Source organism: Cucurbita pepo, chromosome 13, assembly GCF_057944985.1.
Source record: "Cucurbita pepo subsp. pepo isolate OVF chromosome 13, ASM5794498v1, whole genome shotgun sequence".
Taxonomy (NCBI): Eukaryota; Viridiplantae; Streptophyta; class Magnoliopsida; order Cucurbitales; family Cucurbitaceae; genus Cucurbita; species Cucurbita pepo.
Window position 1 is genome coordinate 11107810 of NC_141810.1, and position 27080 is coordinate 11134889.

The following is a 27080-nucleotide window of genomic DNA, read 5'->3' on the forward strand; positions in this document are numbered from 1 at the left end:
TGGAGACTCTGGTGACACCCTTCATACTACTGACAGCCTGGTGAGTTACCTTAGTCAGATAACGTGGAGGCCTATTAGGTTTCTAAGGTGCCCAAGTGACTTAAAAGGGGATTCTCGACTCTGATGTACTTTGTACTAACTCCTTGAATCTTTCTTAGTTTAGGAGTTAGGGTCTAGACCTTCTAATCGCCGCTCGCGATCCCAAGGTGCTTAGTCTTCAAGAAGTGTACTGACCTAGGTCATCATTCAGTTAGCCTATCTCTAAGGCCCTAGTCTGATCTTGTTGCCGATATCTACGCTCTATGGTGATAACACACAATCAATCATCTGGAGATAGCATGCAATTTTCATGTAGCCGAACAAGCTAAAAAAGAAGATAACATTCATCAACCACTCGGAGCGTAAATCACAAAATTCCTTCATTCTTTATAGTATAGTGGAAAACATGAAAACAACATCCAATTTAATCTGTAATTACTACATCATGCATATTTTCATATATATCTACTAATTCTCTAAGTATGCATTTCTATCCGCTTAAGGCTGAATTTATTAGTATACATGTTTGTCCTAGCGACCCCTATGAGTATTGATCGAGGAAAAATCGATTGGTTGCTTACCTTGATGGCGTGTGCCTTTTCGAGCTTTGTATCCCACAATATCTGTGCCCAAATTTTTTGAAACTCCTCTTGTCGGCCCTAATTCACATTGAAGTAAGGTCAGTATCAAAATTCGGGCGAAAAACTGACAAATGGAGATCGAACAGGCAAAAAAAAAAAAAAAAAAAAAAGAGATTCATATGTTAGTCATGCACCGCAGGGAGCTTCTTACGTATTGAATCATGCATGTGTCACGCACATTATAGAGAATAGATAGTCGCAGGTTGGCGGGTCGGATCGGGTCAATTGGAGTGGATCATGGGTAGGGTTGAATGCAAGTAGTCGAGTCGGTCAGTTCTTCACGACGGGTGTCCCCATTTGACGTTAGACACGTTGTTCCACCCTTCGTGCAACACGTGTCCATTGTTCAACTAGACACACCCGCTGCCCCATTACCTGACACGTGTCCATTCTTCTTTGCTCCTTCGCCCGCTCATAATTTTTCAGATTCTTGCATTAGTTCTTTTGTTTACTCTTAAGAATTTCATAACTGTCTAATCTAATTCAACTCGGTTCAAGCCGAAGACCTGCGCATCGGTCCGGGTCATGCACATTCAGTCCGTGTACGACACGTGCCGTAACTATAGGAATTCAAAGGTAAAATGTGAGAAAATATGCGTACAATTTTGGGGACATAATCATATGCCTTATAGTGTTAGGGTTATCTTTTGGGCCTATTTAAAGACATGTAATATTGATGTTCGGGGGATTTGTTGAATATAGAAAAAACCTTTGTGTTTTCTTGATACCCTTTGTTGTTATTCTTTTTCAAACCTTGCTTTAGGTTTGATGTTTAAACCGATTCATTGAATTAGTTTTGATCAAGCTAATTCTGGAGTGAATTGTTTTGGTATTTAAGAGTGACCATCATAGATTCCAAGTTCGATCTAAGAGTCATTCATCTTCTAACCAGCTCTTGGTTGGAATCAATCCGTTAAGTTAGCTTTCTCTGTGAGCGTTTTGCAAGGATTCTAGAAGGACCTCTAGCTTTGCAAATTCCAGCATTGCAGGTGCTTATCATAAGGAGTTGAGAAAATAATGTTACCAGATTAAATTTACTCATTTCCATACACGATAAGTAGATGAGTAGTTCCATTGGGTGCTTGAAACAACCCTAAATTTCAGCTACCTAAAATGGCGACCGTCATGTTAGCCTAAGCTCGTATGTGAAATATAACTCTTAGAACATGTCGCTACCGCCACTAGACACATGTCGTCATACATCAAACAATTGTCTAGCCTAACCTATCGTAAGACCACTTACTTGTTTGGCCTTAGCCGGTGTTTTATTAAGTTCACGTTTTCTAAGCTTTCATTCCTCCAAGCTGCTCCAAATGTGGTCAGGGATCATTTCCTATTAGGCCATTCATCGTTTTTCGTTAGTACTTTACAATTCTAGTGTAAATCCAGCTTAAAATTTGTGAAATAAGGCGTTTAAGGACCTCGATTACCTTATTTAGGGTCAAAGTAAGGATGGGTGAGCCATTTTTTAGTCGAAGGACTGCATGGAGCAAAGCCGAGATGAGTCGTGTAAGCCGAGGGATTCTTTTTGCTACAGATCGTGGCGAAATAGAAGAGGAACACGTCGTGGCTTATTTCTCGGGTTGAGGCGCGGGTTCGGGTCAGATGAAGCGGGCGCGTGGGTCGCAGCTGCTGCAGGCGTGGGCTGAAACGGCTATTGGGCTGCTGCAGGTGGATTAGGCCGACGAGGTTAATGGGCCAAGTTGCTGCAGGTTGCTAGGCTGAATGGGTAGCTGGGCTGGAATGACTCTCGGGCTAGAAGCGTCGCGGGTTGGATCAAGGCTGGTGGGCTGCGGGCGTTCGTTCGGTGCAGGTGGGTCCGACCCAGATCCAGATACGGCAGATTCATCTTCTTCGACCGACTTCCGGTGTTTTTCGATTTTATTTCTCTCTCCTCTGTATGTCGTTTCCAACGCTGTTTCTGTCATTTTCTCCCTCTACCACTCTGTCAGCCTATCCTCTCCTCTTTTACATAGTTTGTGGCAGGTTGATATTAGGCTATTTGTGGCAGGGTGATATTAGGCTACGGAGTCTGCGACTTATTTATAGCTTATACAGCTATATTTGGTAAATGAATATAAAATAAAATCTATCTATAATAAAAAGCTATATCTGATAACAGCACTAGATAGGGTAGATAGTTATATCGGGTAAATCTATACTAGTAAGCTAAACCATATATAGAACCGGCAGTGCTTTGTAAATCTACTTTCTATATTTTCTGTATTCTCTCCTATACATACTTGTAGTCATCAATATAAATCCTTTAGCCAAAGTTCTCTTTGCATTTTCTCTATTCTGTTCTTTGTGTTCATTTAGATCGAGTGTGTGTGTTCTTGTGCGATCATAGCAACTGGTATCAGAGCTAGGCGGAAGTCACCACGATCTGTGAAGATGGAAAGTTCAAATATTGAAATTGAGAAGTTCGATGGATCCGATTTCAGTTTTTGGAAGATGCAGATTGAAGATTATCTGTACCAGAAAAATCTTCACGAACCCCTGTTGGGGGTAAAGCCGGATACCATGACCACGGAGCAGTGGAAGCTCAAGGATCGACAAGCCTTAGGGCTGATTCGGTTGACGCTATCCAGAAACGTAAAGCCGGATACCATGACCACGGAGTAGTGGAAGCTCAAGGATCGACAGGCCTTAGGGCTGATTCGGTTGACGCTATTCACAAACGTGGCGTTTAACATCATCAAGGAGAAGACAACGTCAGATCTGTTGAAGACACTGTTGAATATGTACAAAAAATCGTTGGCTATGAATAAGGTGTATTTGATGCGGAGATTGTTCAATCTAAGATGTCTGAAGGTGGATCTGTTGTTGATCATATAAATGAATTCAATATAATCGTAAGTCAACTAAGTTCGGTGAAAATTAATTTCAAGGATGAAATTAAAGTGTTGATTTTGATGTCATCTTTACTCGAGTCGTAGGATACTGTTGTTGCCGCAATCAGCAGTTCCCGAGGATCTGATAAACTGAAGTTTGATGAAATTCGAGATGTAGTTCTGAGCGAAAGTATTCGCAAACGAGAAACTAGAAATTCATCTGGTAGTGCTCTCAGTGTTGACCAACGGGGAAGAAGTAAACCGAAGGGCCCAAACAAAGGACGATCAAAATCAAAGAACCAAGAAAAATCTTCAAATAGACCAAACGTAACGTGTTGGAATTGTGGAGAAAAATGTCACTTTCAGACAGATTGGACAAGACCAAAGAGCAAGCAGAATCACAAATCTAGAGATGATGATTCTATAAATTCAGCAGAAGACATTTGGAATGCTCTAATCCTTAGCGTGGACAGTTCGATTGGATCCTGGATTTTGGATTCAGACGCATCTTTTCATTCGTCTCTAAATAAAGAGTTGTTCAGGAATTTCAAGTCGAAAATTTTGAAAAGGTGTATCTTGCCGACAACAAAGATTTGGAGATTAAAGGAAAAGGAGATGTCTGCATAAAAGCTCCGGCAGGAAATCAGTGGACATTAAAGGATGTCCGATATTTTTCTGGTCTCAAGAAGAATCTGATCTCTATTGACTAGTTGGACAGCACAGGTTACACCACAAAGTTAGGGAAGAGTTCGTGGAAGATTATGAAGGGTGCTACGGTGGTAGCACGTAGCTCAAACTTTGGAACCTTATACACCACTGTAGGGTGTATAAACATAGCTGCTGTTGCTGAGAGTGCTTCAAATTCAAGTCTATGGCACAATAGACTTGAACATATGAGCGTGAAAGGAATGAAGACGCTGGCTGCGTAAGGAGTTTGAGAAGATCTGAAATCTGTTGATGTGGGTCGTTGTGAGAACTACGTTATGAGCAAGCAGAAACGAGTTAGCTTCACAAGAACTGCCAGAGAATTGAAGAAAGTGCGGTTGGAAATGAAACCAGATGTGGAGCAAGGTTTGAAGACAACGAAGCAAGTGGGAGTTGAACTTAAGTTGCAGGAAAACTCACCTAGTGATGTTGTAGTAGATACTCATGAAACTTCTGAGACTACTGCTGAGGAACCAGATGTGAAGCAAAGTTCCAAGACCACAAAGCAAGTGAGAGTTGAGCTTGAGTTGTAGGAAAACTCACCTAGTGATGTTGCAGCAGATACTCATGAAACTCCTGAGACTACTGCTGGGGAATCAGATGTGGAGCAAGGTTCTAAGACAATGAAACTAGTGGGAGTTGAGGTTGAGTTGCGGAAAAAAAATCACTTAGTGATATTGTAGTAGATACTCAAGAAACTCCTGAGACTGTTGCAGAGGAACCAGCAGTAGAGCAAGTGACATCTGAACCGATGTTGAGAAGATCATCTAGTACTATCAGAGTACTAGATATGTATGTACCTTCATTACACTATCTGTTGCTGATTAAAGAGAACCAGAGCCCTTTGATGAGACCCTACAGTTGGAGGATACAACCGTAGGAGCAAGCCATGGATGATCAGACGTCTAGGCTTCAAAAATGCGTTGTACTGAGGCTGAGTACGTGGCAATAGTTGAAGCTGAATAGAACACGATATGGATGACTGACTATCTGGAAGAATTGGGCAAAAAGCAGCACAAAGAGATTCTTTATAGAGATAGTTAGAGTGTCATACAGTTGGTGAGGAACCCGGTCTATCATTTAAAGACAAAACACAGAAGACGATACCATTTCACTTGCAAGTTAGTGAAAGATGGTGATGTGTTTGGAGAAAATAGAGGGTGCAAAGAATCCAGCAAACATGTTGACAAAATATGTTAATGTTAGGAATATTGAGGTTGTGCAAAGCCTCAATTGGTATGATGCATGAAGATGCTCATGATCGTTTGAGAATGAAATTCTTGGTTGACTAGATGAGTTTGAGAGAATTGTAAGGTTATGGAGTCTGCTGCTGCTTATTTATAGCTTAGTGTTATAATCGTAAAACTATATTTGGTAAATGACATATAAACTAGAATGTTATAAATAGTAAATAGCTATGTATAGTAAAAAGGTATGTATGGTAGATAGACAGTAGATGGTTATATCTGGTAAAGCTATATATAGTAAGCTAAATGATAGGTAAATAATACTTTCTATATTTTCTGTATTCTCTCATGTACATACATCCTTGTAGTCATCAATATAAATCCTTTAGTCGGAGTTCTCCTTGCATTTTCTCTATTTTGTTCTTTGTGTTCATCTAAATCAAGTGTGTGCGTTATTGTGCGATCCTAACAGTTAACACCTATAACGACAAATCCATGAGATTCTAAAAATCGAAACTCATATCTTGTTTTCGATGAAAATGAACGTTGATAAAACGCGAAACGTACCTCTTGTGTACGTGCAGTCGTCGACAATGTCTTTCGTGGCATAGGTGGTCGTTCTAGGTGTCGGATGCGTCAGTTTAGTCTCGCCGAAAAATGTTTTCAAAATCCCTCTCTACCTCATGTTTTCCCTCTTTATTCTCTGTTGTAGATGTTCGTGGGGAGTCTGGCTAAACGTTATGCCGTCAAGAGAGTCTTGGGGCGTGCGTCTGCTTCTTCAGAGCATTGCCCAAGAACTCCGGCGCCTTGCCGAAATTCTCAGGGCTTCCAGCCACTCTTTTGTTTGTTTTTTTAAAATAGAACGGCTCATTTTGAAATTTAACAGTGGAGTCACACTCTCTCATTGGCTCTAAGAAGGATTTGGTTTATGTTGGATTATAAAAATTGTTCATAAAAGAATTTGTGATAGGTAAGGTATAAGATGTAATGAATTTTTTACCCAATTATAAACCATTTGTGAATGATCCAATTATTTGTAATGACTATACCATAGACGCAACTTATCTTACTGTGTATAAGAGTACAATTAGGACTCTAAAGGAGTGACGGTAATAAGTTAAAATTGATTAATTCAAAAGTATAATTAATTAATTTAGTATTATTTGAACTTATAATTGGTAGATTAATAACTCATGAGAATCAATTTAGTTGAAATGAAAATTTTAAATATTTTAGATATATTAAATAGAAATGAGAAAATATATTTAATTTAAAAAGCTCATTTAATATGAAGTATGAAACTAATATTTAATATATTCTATATAAATTAGATAGAAATTGAGAAAAATATATTTAATTTGAAATAGGTTAATATTAAATATAATATATATTTATTATATTTGATATATTAAATTTAAATATACTCCATCCAATTTAAAAGTCTATATTAAAATATAAATAATATTCAAATTAGTTAAATATATATTAAAATATATTACGAGATTAGAATATAATTTAAATAAGATATTATATCGACTTAAATATTCAAATTTATTATTTGATCAAAATTATATGCATTAAAAATTTAAATTTATTATTTGATAAAACTCGTAAATAGAATTTTTAGGTGGAATCATTAAGTAACTCATCCTCTTTCCTTGCTATCGTGGAAATTCACAGTCAAGTTGTAGGTCATGACAGGCTCGATTTTTTTCATGCTACCGTCGTATTTTTCGATCTCTCTGAGCTTGAACTTCTAATTTAACCTAACAAATAAAAGTAAAAAATTTTATTTATTTGGAAGTTACAAAACTCATCCGTTCTTTTGGATAAGATTTGTATAAGCATAAAAAAATAAGGGGAAAGACTATTAAACCATCTATTGCCTAAAAGAGTAGCTCAGACATATGAAAACAAGACAATCTTAAGATTCTCGTAATTAACTAGAAAATGAGAGGTTTTAAACATCTTGTTTTCTAACCCGTCAATCTCAATGTGTTTGATTGAGCTAGGGTTCAATTTCTAATCTTGCTGACTATCATAAAAGTTAATGCTATTAAGACTTTTACATTAGATGAGGACATTTTGTCCTACTAGATAATAATAATAAAAAAAATCATATTTTCATCATCCCAACACTTTCAAACTATGTCATTTAATCTTCCAACACTACTTTAAATTTTATTAATATTAAAATTCGTTTATTTTAGAAATCTAATTGAATATGACGTGGATAAATGAATAAAAGATATATTTATAATACCCTTTTTGTTAAATAGTTTAAATTAATATATTTATTTCTTGAAATTCTCAATTATTTATATTTCTAAATTTAATTTTTATTTTGATTTCACAAACTCATATAACATTAGGAAAAGAATTTAGCATGAAGAATTATACGCTAACTAGAAAGTTGGCCTTAATGTCATGTCAAAATTTAAATCACTTTTTAATTAATTATTAAAAAGACGATTTTTGGTGAAGCACCAGTAAACCCGCAACGGAATGACCCCTCACGATTTCTTCAAATACTTTCACTAGCTTACAAATTTGATTCTAATTCGAGTGTGCATGATTTAACATAGCAGTATTTGTGAGTTGTGATTAGTCGAATTATGACATATTTTAGACTAACTCAATTGTTTAAGTTTACTCAGATAAAATAGTGAACTCAACCCAACTCAACTATAAATTTAAGTTTGATTCAGATTGTTTTTATTTATTTGAACCTAATTCCAACTAATAAAAATACGAGTAAAGTTAGGTTAATTAAATTTTTGGAGTCATTCAATATTTTAAAAATACTTAAATTATTGAATATTATTTATTTTGAATTTAAAAAAAAAATTGTGTATATGAAGAAATATAATTGACAAAAGTTGACTGAATTTTGTCCACAAAAATGAAGAGAATCAAAGTCAAGCTAATCAAACCTAACAAATTCCTAGAAAATTCCAAACATTTGGATTTATAATAATAATTATTATTATTATTAGTATGGGTTTCCTATTTTATCACTTTATTTTAATTTGCCATGTTCATCAATTTATTTGCGCCCTCAACGGCGATATTTGGAGCATAAACTAACTTTACCCCCGCCCCTACATTTCATCACTTCCACACATTTAGTTCTATTTGCATCATTACTTTGCGTCATCAAAAACTTTTTGCTTCAGTTTTTTAATTACAGAAATTATTTTCTAACTTTCTCAATTTTTTTTTTTTTTATGATATTAATGATTCACTCGGATTGATAAATATTTGATATTTAAAATTTATGATATAAATATAATTTAAAATAATTAATAAAAAATAATTTAACAAATTAGGTAGAAAATAGAGTGAGATTAGGTCAATCAATTTAAAATTTAAAATTTAAAATTAGTTGAAGAATTTTCAAATTCAAATTAAGAAAGGCTAATTTTAGATTAGTGTAAAAGAAAAGAAAAGAAAAGTAGTAATAAGGCGGCGGTGTATGGAGGCGATGGTCAAAAGAAAGCGGTTGTTATAAGCGGCGAGTGGCGTTTCCGTATGGACGTGTGTCTTGCATTTGGGTCCCACGCGCATTTACAGCTTACGCGCTCTTCATTTACCACGTGCTCCCCTTCCCTCACACGTATTCTCTTGCATTCCACTTTATATGGTAACTAATACTATTTTTAAATTTTTTTTTTTTTTTTTTTTTTTTTTATTTGTAAATTTTTAACATAATATATAATATAATGAAATAAATAAGGATGAAAATGGAAAGTTTGAAATACATTACCAAAATGAAGAAAAGAGGTGCGGTTAAAAGTAAAAATAAAAAATAAAAAATGAGAATTTACGGCTGCCGTTACTATATATTAACCCCTTTTCTGTCTCTTCTTCTCCCAAACCCTCGATTCTTTTTCTCTCTGTTTTTGTTTCTTTCTCTGCAACTCTCCAACCATCTCCCATGGGGAATTATATTTCTTGCTCCTTGGCTACGCCGTTGATCAAGAATTTCAAGGCGGTTAGGGTCGTGCTTCCAGGCGGCGAGGTTCGCCAGTTCCGGGAGTCGGTGAACGCGGCGGAGCTAATGCTCGAATGTCCTACTCACTTTCTCGCCAACGCTCAGTCTCTCCACATCGGCCGCAGATTCTCCGCACTCGCTGCTGACGAGGAATTGGAGTTTGGTAACGTTTACCTCATGTTTCCGATGAAGAGAGTTAACTCCGTTGTCACGGCGGCGGATTTAGCCACTTTCTTCATGGCGGCTAACTCTGCGGCTAGGCGGATTTCGGCCGCTAAGGTTAGGGTTATACATGAGAATCGGAATCGAGAATCAGGTGAATCGGAGGCGGAATCGAGGCCGAGAATTAGCGATGAAAATAACGGACCGAGATTGAGCTTGGAAGGAATCGAGGGATTTCCGATGCATCGATTGTCGGTTTGCCGGTCCAGGAAGCCATTGTTGGAGACGATTAAAGAAGAGCATATTAGGGGAAGATAGGAAGATTTGAATACATTGATTAGGAATCTGTATGGGTAGTACAACTTCAATTTTTTGATCGGATCTCGAATTTTGAAGAACACGATTTCGGTGGGCGGATTGAAAAGTCCGTTCATCTGGAATTTCATTGGGCGCGCCTGGTTTCATCAGACGGAGTCCAACCTCAAGTTGTTCCGAGGATGAAACGGCGTCGTACTTGTGCTACCCTTTCCATTCTTATTTTTTTACCTGAAATTGAAATAAAGTTTTTGACAGTAAATTACCAGTTTACTGTGGTTGTGAAAAAATAATGTTCTATTTTTATAATAAATATGTGTGGAGATCGGAAATATTTTGAGATTATTTTATTTATATATCATTATGTATATTTTCTTAGACATACATTTTATGTGACTAAAGAAATAAAAAAAAAAAAAAAAAAAAAAATAGTTAAGTGGGCAATTATAACGAAATGTTAGAAACTGATTATATTAATATCAAGTGGAGGAGTAACTATCGTGTTTCATTTAAAAAATGTAACTAGTGCATTTTATTAATGCGTATTAATTAACAAGTAAATAAATATAAATCCATAAATAATTATTTTAAAAAAAGTTTAAAAAGAGAAAAATAAAGAACTTATTATTATATACTAGGTTACTAGAGGAACATCTCTTAGCGACTAAGTCTATTGTATTCCGATTTCGGATGAAAGAGTATTCTGTCATCTATTGTATTCCGGATGAAAGAGTATTCTGTCATGAGATCTAGATGAAAGTTCTACCTCGACTAATTTAGAGAATGATCATGAAAGTTCCAATTTAAAAAATGATCATGGATGTATAATGAAGAATGATCATGAGTTTATAATCAAGGAATACTAGGAATACTAGAGAATGATCATGAGTTTATAATCGAGGAATACTAGAGAATGATCATGAGTTTATAATCAAGGAATACTAGAGAATGATCATGAGTTTATAATCGATGAATACTAGAGAATGATCATGAGTTTATAATCGAGGAATACTAGAGAATGATCATGAGTTTATAATCAAGGAATACTATCTCCATTAGACTAAAGATCTCCATCGGACCCAAAACAAAGCCATGAGAGCTTATGTTCAAAGTGGACAAATATTATATCATTGTAGAGAGTCGTGTTCGTCTAACAATTCAGACATGATATCGTATGATTAGTTCAAGCATGAGCTCGCACTCCTCTCATACTTACGACATTATTGAGGGTATTAAAAGACTACCTCTAGTGCATGGAGAGTCTCCTATGATTGGCTGGCTCACCTATCTATATCTTAGATAGATTTGAACAATTAAAAGTGTATGTTTTAAAATTTTATTTAGATCAAATGCAATGCAGTCAATACATTGCCAGTTCTATCTCTCAATTTCGAATATTTTCTAGAAGCCCCCGCAAAAGTCAATCGGCACCGATGACCAAACTTGTAAACTTGTCTCTTTGACTTGGCTCAATTTCGATAGTCTTCTATTACAAATTTTTTTAAAAAGAAAATAGTTCAAAGGGTTACTTCAAGCATGAACACGACCAATGGACCCACGGACCTACTTGTAAGATAAATTTATTTATCTATTAACTAACGAACAGTAAGAGATTTACATATTTATGTGCATATATCATTCATTCATTTCTTTTCTGTACAAAGAATTTCTAACACAAACCAATCATTTAATAAACTAAACTGCATAACGACTTCAAACATCTATACCCATCTATACACAAAGCAAAGGCTACTGCCATGTATCCCCCCATACCAACACCATTCTTCAGCTCGCAGTCCAATTTCTCAGACCTTCTGCTGCTATGAAACTGACCGAACGCGGATAATGTAAGGCTGAGGTTGGGACGATACGGATGTCGAACTCCTAACTATGCTGGTTGAATGAATGGATGAACTAGAAGATGTAGCCAGCTGATCATAGTCATCCAAACACAAGAAACCATTAATACAATACAGTTATCACTGAGAGGATGGCATGTAAATGTCTGCTAATTGTATACGAACGCTTACGAGAAGTCGACGGCGATGAACTGCAGAGACTACTTTGAACATAACGTATATTGGTAGAAAGATCAGTGAACTTCGCAGGCAAATCGACTGTCATTGAAAGGGAATAGTTTAACTTCATGCACAAATCTTGGTTTTGCATTTGTTTGAAAGTAGAGATTTCTCACCAGAAGCAGAGGGAAAGAGTAACCACCGGTTTCATTGAATATGAGGGGAAGAGAGTGCCTCAAAACCAGGAGAACCATGAACTACAAAGAAAAAGAGAAACATGTGGTTCAGATTTTGATATTCCCCTAACACGAACTTAAACACGTGTTATTTCGAAAACATCTTATGATCACCATTACAAAAATTGTGCGTTTGCAAAGAACTTCATGTGTCAAGGGAGAAAGAAAACTTACAACAATAGCAAATGAATGGCAGCATAGCACGCTGGTTGCAGCAGAAGCTGAGAACTCATCATAGTCGGTATCAACAACATTACGGTTTGAAGAAACCATTGCTATATAGCTAGAACTATCCAAGTTCCTTCGAGAAATCTCCCAGTTCCCCCTGCAATGGAATAGGGGTCAATCATTCTCAAGTTGAAGCAGAACAAACATACATTGTATGAATTGTTGCACGAGCATTACCTGAAGCTCATTGGAATACGCCCCATTTCGAATAATGGAGGAGAAGCTGTGTAACCTGGTTTGAATTGCTGCAAATCATAGTTACACGGTTCAGTTTCATTGTACAAACTGCATTAAACATACTGATCTTCTCGGGCCGAAAAAGACAATCGTGCTAGAGATTGTAATCTTACGTCAATGAACTACTTCAATTTGTTTTACTATTATGATTTTAAGGAGGAAAGAAATGAAAAACACCATACTCCACCTGGCGGCATATCTCACAAATTGTATCACCCTTTTCGTTACACCACTTCTGTATGCATCTTCGATGTGCATACTGCAAAATTCAACGGAACATGTCAATAAAACTTGCATTATCATATCAGAAGCGCTGGCATACTAAATGATAAAACTCTTGAGGCACGACACGTTGAAAGGAGAAATATAATTGATACAGAAATCAAGAGCAGCTCAGTTTGACAACATGGGTTGTGTTTGAGGTGTGAACTTCATAGTAATGGTACATTAGAATGACAACTACGGCAGATATCAATGTGCTAGCTTTCCAAAAGTGCAAAGGAGTTTATCACTAGGCTCCATATTTGTAATAAAATGCTAGACAAGAACAAGATCAGCTATACTTGGCATGCAATGACTTAATATGGAAATTTGGCCAATTTCATTCAATGAGTTCATCAACAAACCTTAAGGCTGCCACAGCACGAGCAAGGTGTTTCCATGTTCGAGTCTTCATCTTCATCCTGGCATATTCTACATTCCACAATTTTCTTTGGAAACGGTATATTGTCAAACTCCATTTCTGGGCAAGAACTGTCCCCCTTCAAACCATCCATGGCAGAGGACGTTGCTTCAGTCAATTGCTTTCGGCTCTCAATCGCTGCTTCTAATGTCGTCTCCGTCAACAATCGATCAACCAGCAAAACAAAGTGATCCCCCATATCAGGAAAAAGAGATTTTACAATCTTTAAACTGACCAAATAGCATATAGATACAAGAAATCAAGGCTTAGTTGTTTCCAGTGAATGGGTTTATGTTGTAGATTACAAGTGTAAAGATTAAATAAGATGTGGAGGCAATGAAAAAAGTAGATAAATGAGAGTACCGGCTACAACAAACAAAGACTACAGGGGATACCCATGTCCTTGATAGAGGTATATGTTAGTTGAAAACCCCACCATCCACCAATAACCTTCCTAACAGAAACCCAGGAAAGAAACATAGGCAGAACTTTAGAACAAGAAAAGGGTTGAAGGGAAAAAAGAAAAACACCCAAAACAGAAAATGTAAGAAGAAACACAAAAGAATCAAAAACAGGAAACGGGAATATAACAAAAGGGAAACCAATAAAGAAAGGAAAGAAAAGAGGAAGAAACTTACAAGGAGGGGATGGAATCTTGTTGAAGCAAAGAAAGCTGGTGACCCCTGTTTTCCCCCTCCGATGTTTCTGAAGGAAATTAGCCGAAGATTTCGGGAAGAAGGTAAAATGGGTGGGTGTGACACATGGATGAATGTATTCCAAGCTTTGTGGCATCAAGAGAAGAAGAAAATGAAGCTATGAAAATGGGTTTGTGGCCATGTTTCTCAGCTTGTCATTTCCTCAAACACTTCGCGTGCGTGCGTTATATTGCTAGAAATTTTCGCATATAAGTTAAGCGGCAAAACTTAAGAGAGAGGAAGAGGGGCCGCCATGATTGTTGTTCTCTCTCTCCTTTTCACCTCACCGTTTTGCGGTTTTAAGCTGCATCATTGCATGAGCTCATCAATGGGTTTAAATAATGGGCCTTACAAAACATCAATAAACCACCATTTCAATTTGAGATGCCTATAATGAGTATTAACACATTTCAACGTGGTCGATCTCATGAATTTTTGTTCCCACGCTAGCTTTAAAATGAAGCAGTTTGGATTTTTCGCTCATTTTTTCTTGTTTTTTCTTTCCTACAAAGGCGGAAAATGATTAAATACGAGAAAAAAATTTAGGTCGTATTGTAAAAAGTTGTATATACAAAGGAACAAGTTTGTCTACATATATATTTATGACGTTCTAAGAGTAGGTATATGAATGAATTTAGACCGAATCCAAATGATAGTGATTTGGAGGATATGCAGTTAGGGTTAAGAAATACTTTAAATAATTGATAGTTATTACTTCTACCAATAAAATGTCCTTTTTTTTTTTTTCGGTGGCTCAATAAAACGAACTCCAAACTTAAGTATGCTTGGGTTAAAGACTATTGCTATGTGCCATAGAATGCTAGTTACGGTTTCCATAGATTATGAGTTAATGTCTTTGCGTATTTTGGTCCTAGTACCTAGTTATGAGCTCCATAGCTTTCTTGAGTTGACCAAGTACTTTGTAGGGATTGATAGGATGCAACCCCTATTCGTGAACTAACCAATAGAGGTTAGGGTCTACTTGTTATACATGACTTAGTTGTCACTCATAAAGGATTTCAGGAGTCATGGAAGATATACTACTGAAGTACTATCGGTGGTGCCTAGTGGGAGTGTTATGACATTTTTATTGTCCCAGCTTGATTGGTGTAATGACGGGTAGTTTTACTATTATAGCTTGAAAATGCAAAGTAATAGGTGGTTACTGTTCCTAAGACACGTAGTTTTACTGTTTTAATTCGAGGAGGGTACATGAGTATATAGTTTATTGTTTTAGTCTCGAAAGACTAATGATAGGTAATTTACTAATTTTAGAAACAGGTAGACGTTGCTCGACACCACTAAAGAGAATCCACTAATTAAAGTTCAGTAGGTAGATATGTTTGGAATACGGTCAATACTTAACAGCTAAAGGGCTTCTCCAGAGTTATGAGTATTACCCTAGGGCCTTTCCATGGGCCATAGCGACTCGAGGCGTACTTTGTGCAAGTCTGTCGAAGGACCTAGAGATATGTGAACCTAGAGTCAAGAGAAAACATAAAACCCTTTAGGTTGTGAACCTAAGAGGGATTGAGTACTCCTTAAAGGATATGCCGAGTGTTAGTTACACAATGACCTATAAAGTTATGTACAAACGTTAAGCCACACTTTGGTTATCGCTAGGGACAGTTATGAGTACAGAGCCTAAGTTTTGAGGTATAAGATTAAGTTTGAAAAGAGCCTACAAGTAAGTTAATTGCTTAGTATTTTTATACTCACTCCATGTTATAAACCACTATTGATGGCAAGAGCATGTGGAGGCAATCTGCTGCAGGGGTTGCCATGTAGATCAGTCGTCTTCGTTCTTGTCATTTTATTATTATTTTAAATGCTACTTCTCGAAACTTATGTATAGGACTCCGTGAACATTATCTTTGAACTATTTGTACATTGATATTGAATTCTTATTTAAATTTTAAATTCCTTGTGCACAAAAGAAAATTTACCGCACTTTTTACCCTTAAGTATACGTGGCGACCAAATCAAGGTGTAAAAAATCGGGTCGTTAGAGATGCATTCATGTTGTTAGGATATTTTAAATGATTTTTTTTTTTTTTTTTTTACACCTAACATGTGATGCATGCAGTAATGACCTTATTTTTAATAGAAAAGTCCTTCCATTTTTTGGTTTAGTTTTGTTTACAAAATATTATTTTAACATTTTTTAATTTAAATTTAGATATAATATTTTAATTAGTTAAGCAGTTCAATAATGATACATATTTCAAATGTAAGTAGGGTTAAATAAACACAGACGGTTCACAATGGTATGATATTGTCCACGAGCATAAACTTTCATGACTTTGCTGTAGGCTTTCCCGAGGAAATGCCTAACAACTGATGGAGAGAGTATTCTTTGACTATAAACTCATACCCTAAATTAGTTGATGTGGACTTTCATCCAACTAGTAGAACTTGATCATTGATTATTGACCGAATCATTTCAGTTAGAGCTCAAGTTTTGCATTGAACGAGGTAAAGCATATGCCCTCGACCAAAAATTCATGACAATTGCATACCGAAGTCTCAAATTTGCTAGCATCCCGAGCCCTAAAACGACTCATCAAATGTTTCAAACAAACAAAGAGGAAGAAAAAGAGACAGAGAAAAGTGCAGCAAAACTGAGAGAAAATGGGCAGATTTTATAAATTATTAGTATTGAAAGACAACATCACATGACATGACATGACAAACATTCAAACATTAGACTGCCCCTGTTCCTAAATTAAATAACTCAGCTCAACTAATCTCTCAAACCCACAGTGACCCTCTTTGATTGTGACTCTCTGTTTCAAGATTATGTAATCAAAGGGATTCATTCATTCTATGAAACCAAATCTCTTCTTCTACAACAACTTATCCAGATTTCTAAAATTCTATCACGTTTAGATTCAATCTAAGCTTAGCCCCTTTGTGGGTTCCTATTGATCTAATTCCTTGTTCTTTATTGTAATCCCTAGCTCCCCTGCAACAATCACGGTGGTAGCCATGTCAAGAAACATACCGTGTTCCACCACTCCAGCCAGCCGCAAGATTCTGTCACTCGCCACCTTCAAATCGCCGATAGCTTTCTTGAAATACAAATCCACAATGTAGTTCCCATTGTCCGTCACATAGGGCTCGCCATCGTCTCCGACACTCCGAAGCTTCGCAACGCAATCGGTGTCTTCGAAGAGATTCTGAAGGCGAACGGCTGTGAATTTCCAGCAATACGGCACAACCTCAACAGGCATTGCGAGCCCACTTCCACCGATGTACTCAACGAGCTTGGATTCGTCGACGATGACTATGAACTTTTTACAAACACATTCCACCATCTTCTCACGGAGGAGGGAACCGCCTCTGCCTTTCACCAAATTGAGATGGGGATCGACCTCGTCGGCGCCGTCGATGGCGAGATCGATGACGGGATGCGAATCGAGATCGGACAAAGGGATTCCTAAGGAAACGGCTTGGTCGTAGGTTTTCTTGGAGGTGGGTATTCCGACGATGTCCTTGAGAGTCCCCTGTCGGAGAAGTTCGGCAATCCGGTCGACAGCGTGCTTAGCTGTGGAGCCGGTTCCGAGGCCGAGAACCATACCGGAGTGAACAAACTCGACGGCCTTGTAGGCGGCAGCCTTCTTGTAATCGTCCTGAGAGAAAATGGGCGGGGAGAGGGGGACGGAAGAAGGAAGAAGAAGAGCGGCGGCCATGGGGGGGTTGTCGGACCCCATGAAATTGGGGAGATAAGGAATGGCCATTGTTGCAGAGAAATGAGAGGAATGGAATCAAAATGGAAAGATGGGTATCATGGGGGAGAGTCCAAATTGAAAGAGGGATTGGATTAATGGAAGAAATTGAAGAAGAACAAGAATCTAGGAGTGTAATTGAAGGAAGGGAATGTGTGGCGGAGAAGATTGGAAGCGATGCAGAGCAGAGATAGGGTTAAGAAGGGGACGGTGTAGGGAAGGTCTTGTTTGGTTCTCTTGGGAAAATGGGCTTTTATAAGCCCCAAAACGCGGTGGTCCTCTGGATTTCAACTCTCTGCTTTTGGCGCTTTCACGCCATGGGAGACACATTCGATTCAACAAATTTATATCTTTTCTCTTTCTTTTTTTTACATTACAAATTATAAACATGATCCATGCGTTCAAAATAGCGGATCAAATCATGAGTTCTCATCCCGAGTTAGAGATCAAAGTGCGTTTCATATTTTTCTCATTTAGTATTCACTCGTTAATTCTAGATCAATCTACTCTATAAACCTAAAGTTGAACTTTGAATTTCCTCGAGCCGTACGAGGAGAAAACTGGGGGTATTGTTAATTTACATCTATCCCAATGAGCCGTTTATCGAATCATTGCAATTGATGTTCGAACTCGAAGAGAAGGAAGAGATCTTCGTAAAGTGGGTTTTTATGATCCAATAAAGAATCAAACCTATTTAAAAACATATGTTGATTGAACTAATAGGTGCTGGGTGAGGGCTTAAAGACCCTAATTTACATAGCCTTCCTGGACACAGATTTTTCCTCGAGACGGGCTTATTTTCCTATAGAAAAAAGAAATAGGGGATCCGGGCCTTTTTTGGAGGATAAAGGGCATAACATTGGGTCCTCGTTTTCGTCTACTTATTGTTTGGTAAAATGTCAAGTTTATCCCCTAAGGTTCTATCGTTATTCCCTAAATTGCAAACTTTAAATTTATGCGCATATTCCCAAATCAATGGTTCACATTACAATCTTTCACTTTTTCGAGTGGATGAACGTACATAAAATATTAAATTAAAATTATGATATTTTGACCTAAAAGTTAAAAAGAAATATTATATTCATACTTTTTTTATCTTTTGAAGATAGTTAGAAGATAACTTTCACTCTTAAAAGCAAGAAATTAATAATGTGACTATGTCGTAGGAAATGCACCAGAATGTTGGAGCCATCAAAATAACTTAAAATGTCACGTCTTTATTATTATTTTTTTGGACTGATTTTATTTATGAATTTAAATAAAAATGAATATCTCAATTATTTGAAACAAACTCTAAAATTTTTAATTAAAATTAAAAATGAAACATTTAAAAATTTATGGGTTATAAATGAAACTGATATTTTCTTTTTAAATTTAACCAACAACAAATGGTGTTGGTAAATTTGATTGGACAATATTTTGTAGTATTTCAATTCAATTAAATTTGAGGGCTTAATTCAAATATTTTGTAATTTTGTAAAAATATAATGATAAATCAGATAGGTTTTAGAATTTCAAATTTAATGTTTAATAAATTGTTTCGCAAATAGTTTTTCCAACAACTGCATGGCTCACGAACGCTCTCACCAATGATAACTAGCGTACGAATCATCTGGAATAGAAAAGAAGCACGAACAAATATAAACTACTCGGTATGCATCCTACCTATAAACTCTAATCAAATCCTATAAAACTATATGTCCACGTGTCTAGGTCGTCCACTTTCAAGTTAACCAACTCAATTCTATGGCTCTAAATGAGCTGCATTGCACCCTTTGGGTTCTTACTACAATTAGCCTGAAGGCCATAACTTTCTATTTGTACTTGCTCTATCCATAACCCTCGATGCCTAGTATTCAACTTCCTTTGAACATGTTTATTTTTTTAGAGAGTTCTGAATGGCTCTTAGGCACACTTAAGGTTAAACTACTAAAATTTCATTGCCCATGTCACTCGCTCAAATGTCAAGTATTTATGAAGTGCGATCTTTAACTGTTCCCAACTCCAAAACTGCAAAAACATTATGAAAAATATTGCTCGAATTGGTCAATTACAAAGGATTAACGGACAACTCTCTAATAGGCCACATAATGTCATCTCAACTATGAAGGGGCAACCCTCGTACTTCTCAAGCTATGACTCTCATGTGGTCCCTCACCCTTGTACGTGAACTTTTACCAAGGAATAGTTGTGGATCCCTTGGTCTTACCCATATGAGGGATCACTATAGCACATCGTATTTCTAGCATAACCTTGCTACTCTAGCTCACGAAGGACTATTTTGAACGGCTACATACTGCTACATATCCATATCCCTATGATAAGTTCTTAATAAGAGTTACGGGCTTGATTACCAATTCCTACATTATCATAGAATTGGCTACGAGTGATCTCTAAAACTATCGTCACTATACAGGCCCTCGTCCCTCCTCGGAGCTAATTCACAATTAGATGTGAGTTGACAAGCCCTCTAATCATTCCTATATAGAAACTTGTTGAATTACTTAACAGTTAACATAGGTGGTTTAGACAAGGCTGGACTTTTGGATTAACATATGTCCATGACCATTAGAAACTCGTGTTTTTGCTATTATCTCTGTCACAATTGCCTCTACTGGTTCATGTCTGGTTCATGTCTAGTTATCTAACGCATTACGTTACTACAAACCTTGTTTGCTTCTTTAAACCACCCTTTAGAAGTCGAGCTTGAATTTGTTTAAGCTAATCTACATCTGTAAGTGTCCTTCCTTTCTTAACTAAAGAGATAAAATAAATGGTAATATTAATTCTATCTAAATAATTGTAAATAATATCACTTCCGCTCTTTAGCTTTTACTCATAAATTGTCACATCAATATATTTATTTTGTACAATTGACCCACCAAATAAAATAATTGAAGAAAATAATTGAGGAGCAATTATAGAGGGAAAATTTATATCTGTAGAGAGGAAGAATTGATACCACAAATTTATAGCGATTCGAAAATTTCTATTTGCGAGAAAACCCGTAATCATCCTTTTCTCAAGTTTAAGATCTAGCATCTATCGATCTCGTAATCGATCAATTTTCACGTTTAAGATCAAACATCTATCGACCTTCAAGATCAAACTACTATCGTTCTTTTGATGAGTACAAAATCAAACGAATATTATCCAATCATTTTTCGGTTCATGATTAAACCACAAACTCAATACTAAAGTGATCTCACACCCGACCCGACTCGATTAAGTGTACAAAAATATGAACGACAAGAAAAAAAAAATCGAGAAGGGGAAACAAAATCTTCACGCCCATTGTCCAAGTCTAACACATATAGCCTAAGAAGAGAGATTAAGAATGCATTTAGTTCAGAGGTCTAGAAATTTTAATTTATAGCCTAAGAAGTGAGTGTCAGAGACTCAATTCAAGCAGACTTTGCAGCTTAAAGCAAACAACTTCACATATCACCAGTTTCTAAACCAAGCTATACAAGCAAAGATAAGGGAGAACAACATTATTATTCCCTTAAAAATGAAGGCATGATGGTAAGTAAGACAGGGAGGAAACAACAATGATCCTTATAAAACAACCTTAAAGTAAACAAAAATATAAAGAGATAGGGAGAGGAGGGCAAATACATGTTCCCAGAACAGCAGAGCTGAGGCCTCCCTCACTGCATATCCCCTCAAGCTCGCAATTGCTCCTACCAATATGGCAGTTGGTGTTGTGTACTGCAATAGAACCACAAATTTGTACATTGGATCACCATGAACTAGAAAGTTCAGCTTATCTGCAGCTACAATGATCCCGATTCCTAGGACAGGAAGGACCAAGAGTCTTGCGATGCTTATACCGATTGTAGTACGCAGGCCGAGTGTCGATGACTCGTTAGGCCCCTCGGCAAGCATACCACCCAAGATCAACATTACAAAAGGCACCATTGCACCAGCTAAAATTTCTAAACTATTGGAGATGAACAATAGTGGAGCTTCAGAGCCAAAGAAGCATGCTTTGATTTGAGGCACTAAACCAACAATGATGGCTAACAAAGAAGCAATGGTTGGGGGCTGCAGAATGTGTTGTATAGGAGTTTGTTCAGCTACAATTCTTATCTTCCTCACAACTCTCGGTTCGGCCAAACACCGGATCGATTCAGGGTATGTCGGAGTAGTAGAACTATCTCTGGAGTGATCAAGATCAGGAAATGTAGACTGGGAAACATTTGAAATGCTCTTGAAGATCCTAGCAATGAAGGGTGCTTTACAATTCTCAGTTTCTTTTTCTTCAATTCCAGGCCATTCGGCTTCCATCAGGAGTGGCTTACTTACATCATTATCAGTATCATTACTCTCAACCAATTCCTCAATCTCAGTGCCTTCCTCAACAATCTCATAAAACTCCATTGGAGGCTCCATCATATGATACACAAGAGTATAAGCAAGAATAACAGAAACCCATTGGCAAAAGGAAACATAAGAAACCCCTCTTGAGTGACAATGAGGACCAAAGGGATTATCAGCAGTATGACAAACAGAGCTAACAATGGCAAGAGGGAGATTCCCTGTGTTACCGAACCCAGTTGAGATAATGGTGAATCGGATCAAGTGAGGAGGGGGGCGGCAGAGAATGACCACCAAAAACCCTAGAAAGCATCCAATCCCTGTACTGATCACAACATTTACAGGGATAAACCACCATTTAGCAATATTGTCAAGCGTAATGCTCTCACCGAGATAGGTGAAGATTAGGCAGGGCAAGAAGAGGGCAAAAACAAGTTTGCTTAGGAGCCTTAAGGTTGCTCTTGGGATCATTTGGATTTTTGGATGCGCAAGTAATAGCCCTATAGCTGTGAGGGAGAGAAGCTTCATTAATGGCATAATCGCGCTAAGCAGATCTTCACTACTCGACCTGACCGCGTTTCGATCTCCGACACTGAAGTAATCAGCCATCTCGATTTCGGAGAAATTATAGAACAACCAACTGAGTGAAAGAGAAATTGGAAGGTTTATAATCGGAGTCTGAAAGCGAAAACAATGGAATGGATTTCAGAGGTAACCAGATGAACAGAAGTAGAAATTGCGTTGAAAGATTAAATGGGGGTTTCTAAAATTGTCAGCAAAATTGAAAGCAACGGAAATAAATCAGAAAACTGTTGGATTGAAGTAGAGAAGAAAGTAAACTCCGATTGAAGTAGAGAAGAAAGTAAACAGAATCAGAGTGAATACTCACCGAAGAAGGAGATCCGGGAAGCTTCAATCGCGAGCTGAAGACGGAAAGAGGGGAAACAAACCACGGAAATTCATAGAAAAATCCAAGGATAAGAGTGGGAAGCTTACGAAGAAAATATCAGAATCGTTCATTGATGGAGGAATCTTTTTGTTTTCTTTGAGAGTACAATTATTGAGATGAAGTAAACAGTGTTGAATTAAATTTGAATCAACAACTCGGACCCGGGTTGGACTCCATCTCATAACCCACTTAAGCCCAACCACGAAGTCCACCAACAACCTCGACCCAAACGCTTTGCAGGAATAGAAGCCCAGACGATACCACGGCCCAAACACGCAGACGAATAACGACCCAAAAACATGCGACCCAATACACGACCCGCGATACTCCCACTCGACCCCAACTCCATGCCTTGACTCGGAACGTGACTCGGCACGCGTCAGCTCCTTCCCTTGCCACGTGTCCTTTATGTAGCTATCGACTCCCTTGGCTCCTTCGGCTCAACGCGTCTCAGCTTAACACGACTTCTCAACACAAAACTCGGTCATTCGGCTCGGTTTTAAGAGTTTCATACTGATTACTACATTTTTTACCTTCTCAGACCTGAATTCGACCTTATATGAGGAGATTAAGGTCAATATGATGCTTAGTTTCTTAATTCAAAACTAAAATTATTAAGAAAACTGAGTGAATGTTCTAATAGGAAATACCTCGGCGACTCTTAGAATAAGTTTCTAAGGACAAACTCAAGTGTTTATTTTAGGAAAACGTCGGCTAAGGCCAACCAAGTAAGTGACATTATTATCGGCATAGTTAGAAGTTTATATTTGTATAATGACACGTGTCCCGTGGTTCTGCATGTGTCATATGCTTAATATGTGCAACATATTTATGAAATGATATGACTGTGATATATCTGTGATATGATATGTTAATGTTATGACACGTGCTATGATATGGTGTGTTGATGATATGATACATGTTATGGTGTAGCACATTCGACAATATAATACATGTTGTGATATGTTTTATGATATAATACGGGTGCATCATATAATATGATATGTTAAAGGACATGTTATATGCATGATATGACATAATACGATGCATGATATGAATGATACACAGTAAACATGTTTTGATACGGTACTCAACCCCGATACATGTTTTAAAGATTATGTTGTAAAATGATATGATATGAACGAAAAATGGGAGTTGATTTACATGGTTTAATAAATGAAAAATGTTGGGACCTCATGCATCATTATATGTTACATGCATTGAAAAATTATCCCATTTACAATGGGCACAGACGTGTACATTACGGAAAAGAAAAATGATTATTATGATTATCACAATACTACGATGGTCACTATCCCTACTGGGTGTCCAGACAACGTACTAGAGAATGTTAGCCCGACTAGGAAAGGGGCTCACAAGGTCTGGTGGGCCCATATTTGTACTTTAAATTACTTAAGTTGGCAGCTTAAATTAAGGAGGATTTTAAATTGCTTAAGAGGTACACTTGTTTGGCCATGTGCACCTGATCTCATTGGCAACCAAGTTCCCCAATTTTCAAACTTTGCCTTTTCCAATATCATACAACAATTATGATTTAGCCATATTATTTAAATTTGAAAACTTTATGCCTATGTAGGGTCCAACATGCCAACTGTCCATGACCCTTTTGTCTCGTAAACAATTTTGAAAATTTTGTGCCAATTATTTAAGAATTCACGTCATCATTTTGTTATATCAACGTCATAATGTCGTGAATAAATGAAACTTCTTCTAGATTATCCCGTGCTCTCTAACCCTTGTTCTGCAACGAATAGGTGTGGACTAGGGGAGGTGGAAAACCAACACTGTACATGCGTATAATTATTGGGTTGATGTTTACTCTAAAAATGCATTTTTGAAACAAAACAACGATTTATACGTAATAACAATCCATATCATTTAGACAAAACAGTGAAGGACCCCATTAGAGACGGAAGAAAAAGAGGAGATATTTCTAAACCCACCACCTCCCGTCAGTTTCTTACACGTTTTCGATGTTGAAGAATATACAAATAAAACGGGAGTAATTTAGAATATGTAAAAGAAAGATGCACATAATACTCCGTGCTCTAATTACAATTCTAGAAACAAAACAAATTGACATTTGAGGACAGAAAATAAAAATCTAGAACAAAGGACAGAATCAAAAAGTCAAAATGTGCATGGAGCATAGAAATAACATCCAACCAAACACGAGACTGCCATAAATAGAACCTATCCCAATTTGGCAGTTGAGTTGACTTTCATGACTAGGTCAACCTTCCTGCCATCCCCACAACCCCTAAGCATTTAATTACTTCATCTACCCATATAATAATTTTTTAATATAATATAACATAACATAACATAAATTATTTAATATATATATATTTTTATCTATGTAAGTAATGTCACATCATCACTCAAAAATATTTAACCAAATTTGTCCAATAGAATTTCGCTTTGTGTAACCAAAATTAGAAAGTTCGGTAAAATTGGTTGTCTAACATATATATATATATACATATATATATATATATATTGTACTTGGGTGACTTACTTTTTACATTTGACCGATTAAACAATATTCTGTTTATGGTTAAAAAAAAAAGAATAGTTTTATTTATTACCAAATCGTTAATAAGAATAATAATTAAAATAATAATAATAATTGTAACGTTCATCAATTTAGTTTTGCTTGTTTTTTCTTTTTTACCGACCAACCTAACCATTTTAAGGATAAACGTATGAATGTATACACGAACTCAGTTGAGTTAAGTTGGAATAAGTTTTTTGGTCCAATTCGATTTTTTTTTTTTTTTTTTTTTTTGTAGGTTAAGTCGATGATTTTTAATCTTTTATTTTCGAGTTGGGTTGTTGGTTTTTTTTTTTTTTTTTTTTTTAATGTAACACATTACATTAATAACTAAAGTTATAACTCAACACAAACATCAATTACTACCTTAAATATTCTTATTTTTTTAAAGAGAGATTTGAGTTGATTTGTAGCCTTATTTTTAGGTAGATCGGGTTAATAGGTCTGACCCAACTAAAAACATTTTTAACCCAATTTAAACAAACAAAGATTGGGTAATATGAATTAGTGAGATTATTAAATCATATAAACCGTTATAAAAAAAATTAAAAGTAAATAAAGTGAGTTGAATAAGTTATAATATTTTGAGTAAGTTAAAATATGGAAAAGCATAGTATAAAATATGATATAGGAATGTTGTGACCATTACGTACCTGAAATGATGAAAACTCTGTAATTATTTCTTAAATAATAATTCTTAATTTTTTAAGATTCATTGACGTAGACAGATTTCAAACTAACATAGGAGAGAGAGGGAAAGAATAATAATAATAAAAAAAGGATTAAAGGAAAATTAGCGGTGATAATTATACATAAAAAAATATATATATAATTTTTATTTAATTAAAATGGAAACTTGACCGTTTATATAAAATAACAGAAAGCGATACAAACAATGAGATCTAAGCTGTACAAAGACCAACTACTCCCTAAATTAAAAAATATATATATATATATATTATAATAGAAAAACAAGCATCCTCAAAACGACGGCGTGTGGCTTCTATGGTATTGGTTATATGCAAGAGTTAAGTAAGACGGACTCCGGCGAGAAGCGCGGCGGCGATGTCGATGAAGCGGTGGAGAATGACAGCGGAGGAGAGCGGAACACTGAGAGTAATAAGAAGGAGAATTCCCAAGGCAACGCTAGGCCTGGTGTTCATCAAGTGGGATTGGAGATAGCCCAAAGCCTCACAGATATGTGAATCATAGTTGGAGTAGCAGCGTTTCTCCCAGTCGAGCCAATTGGAAGGGGGTTCGTGGCTCCGCTCGACCATCTTGATTTCGTGGATCCGTTTCCGGAGTACGATCATGCTCTCGTCCACAAGCTTCCCGCTCGCGTAGTAGTTGTTGTTGTTATTGTTGTTGTTGCTGTTGCTACTGTCGGCTCCTCTTGATGAGGCCATTACAGTGAGGAGTGGTGGCCGCCGCCGCCGGCGAGAGGAGGAGGGGATGGGATGGAAGTGGAGGAAGGGAGCGGAATTGGCGGAGGAGATTGATTTCATTTTTGTTTGGGTTTATTGGGGAAACGGAAT

The 27080-nt window shown here is 36.7% G+C and overlaps 4 protein-coding genes and 1 pseudogene across 12 annotated transcripts; 1 reads left to right on the forward strand and 4 right to left on the reverse strand.

Moving 5' to 3' along the window:
* The first annotated feature begins 9264 nt into the window (after positions 1-9264).
* Positions 9265-10222, forward strand: LOC111785985 (uncharacterized). Its single transcript, XM_023666341.2, has one exon. It carries the CDS (start codon positions 9344-9346, stop codon positions 9878-9880), a length of 537 nt encoding a protein of 178 aa, XP_023522109.1. The 5' UTR covers positions 9265-9343; the 3' UTR covers positions 9881-10222.
* A 1261-nt stretch (positions 10223-11483) lies between these two features.
* LOC111809081 (uncharacterized) lies at positions 11484-14333 on the reverse strand. Of its 8 annotated transcripts, none has more exons than XM_087129650.1 (8): positions 13917-14333; positions 13223-13508; positions 12784-12855; positions 12537-12604; positions 12306-12456; positions 12072-12152; positions 11902-11994; positions 11484-11808 (listed from the first exon to the last, which is right to left on the reverse strand). In XM_087129650.1, exons 2-8 carry the CDS (start codon positions 13475-13477, stop codon positions 11698-11700), a joined length of 831 nt encoding a protein of 276 aa, XP_086985776.1. In that variant the 5' UTR covers positions 13478-13508; positions 13917-14333; the 3' UTR covers positions 11484-11697. The 8 variants fall into 8 exon arrangements, with proteins under 8 accessions (XP_086985776.1, XP_086985775.1, XP_086985781.1 ...); XM_087129649.1 differs by having other exon boundaries at positions 13223-13728; XM_087129655.1 differs by having other exon boundaries at positions 13223-13422; positions 13917-14331.
* A 2262-nt stretch (positions 14334-16595) lies between these two features.
* LOC111809249 (putative ribose-5-phosphate isomerase 2 pseudogene) lies at positions 16596-17933 on the reverse strand (annotated as a pseudogene).
* Positions 17934-21056: 3123 nt separating this feature from the next.
* LOC111809246 (Auxin efflux carrier family protein) lies at positions 21057-23074 on the reverse strand. 2 transcript variants are annotated; one of them, XM_023695668.2, is made up of 2 exons: positions 22911-23074; positions 21057-22661 (listed from the first exon to the last, which is right to left on the reverse strand). In XM_023695668.2, the coding sequence occupies exon 2, from the start codon at positions 22628-22630 to the stop codon at positions 21260-21262; it is 1371 nt and encodes a 456-aa protein (XP_023551436.1). In that variant the 5' UTR covers positions 22631-22661; positions 22911-23074; the 3' UTR covers positions 21057-21259. The 2 variants fall into 2 exon arrangements, with proteins under 2 accessions (XP_023551436.1, XP_023551435.1); XM_023695667.2 differs by having other exon boundaries at positions 21057-22699.
* A 3286-nt stretch (positions 23075-26360) lies between these two features.
* LOC111809250 (uncharacterized) lies at positions 26361-27080 on the reverse strand. The gene has a single exon (XM_087117058.1). The coding sequence runs from the start codon at positions 27048-27050 to the stop codon at positions 26574-26576; it is 477 nt and encodes a 158-aa protein (XP_086973184.1). The 5' UTR covers positions 27051-27080; the 3' UTR covers positions 26361-26573.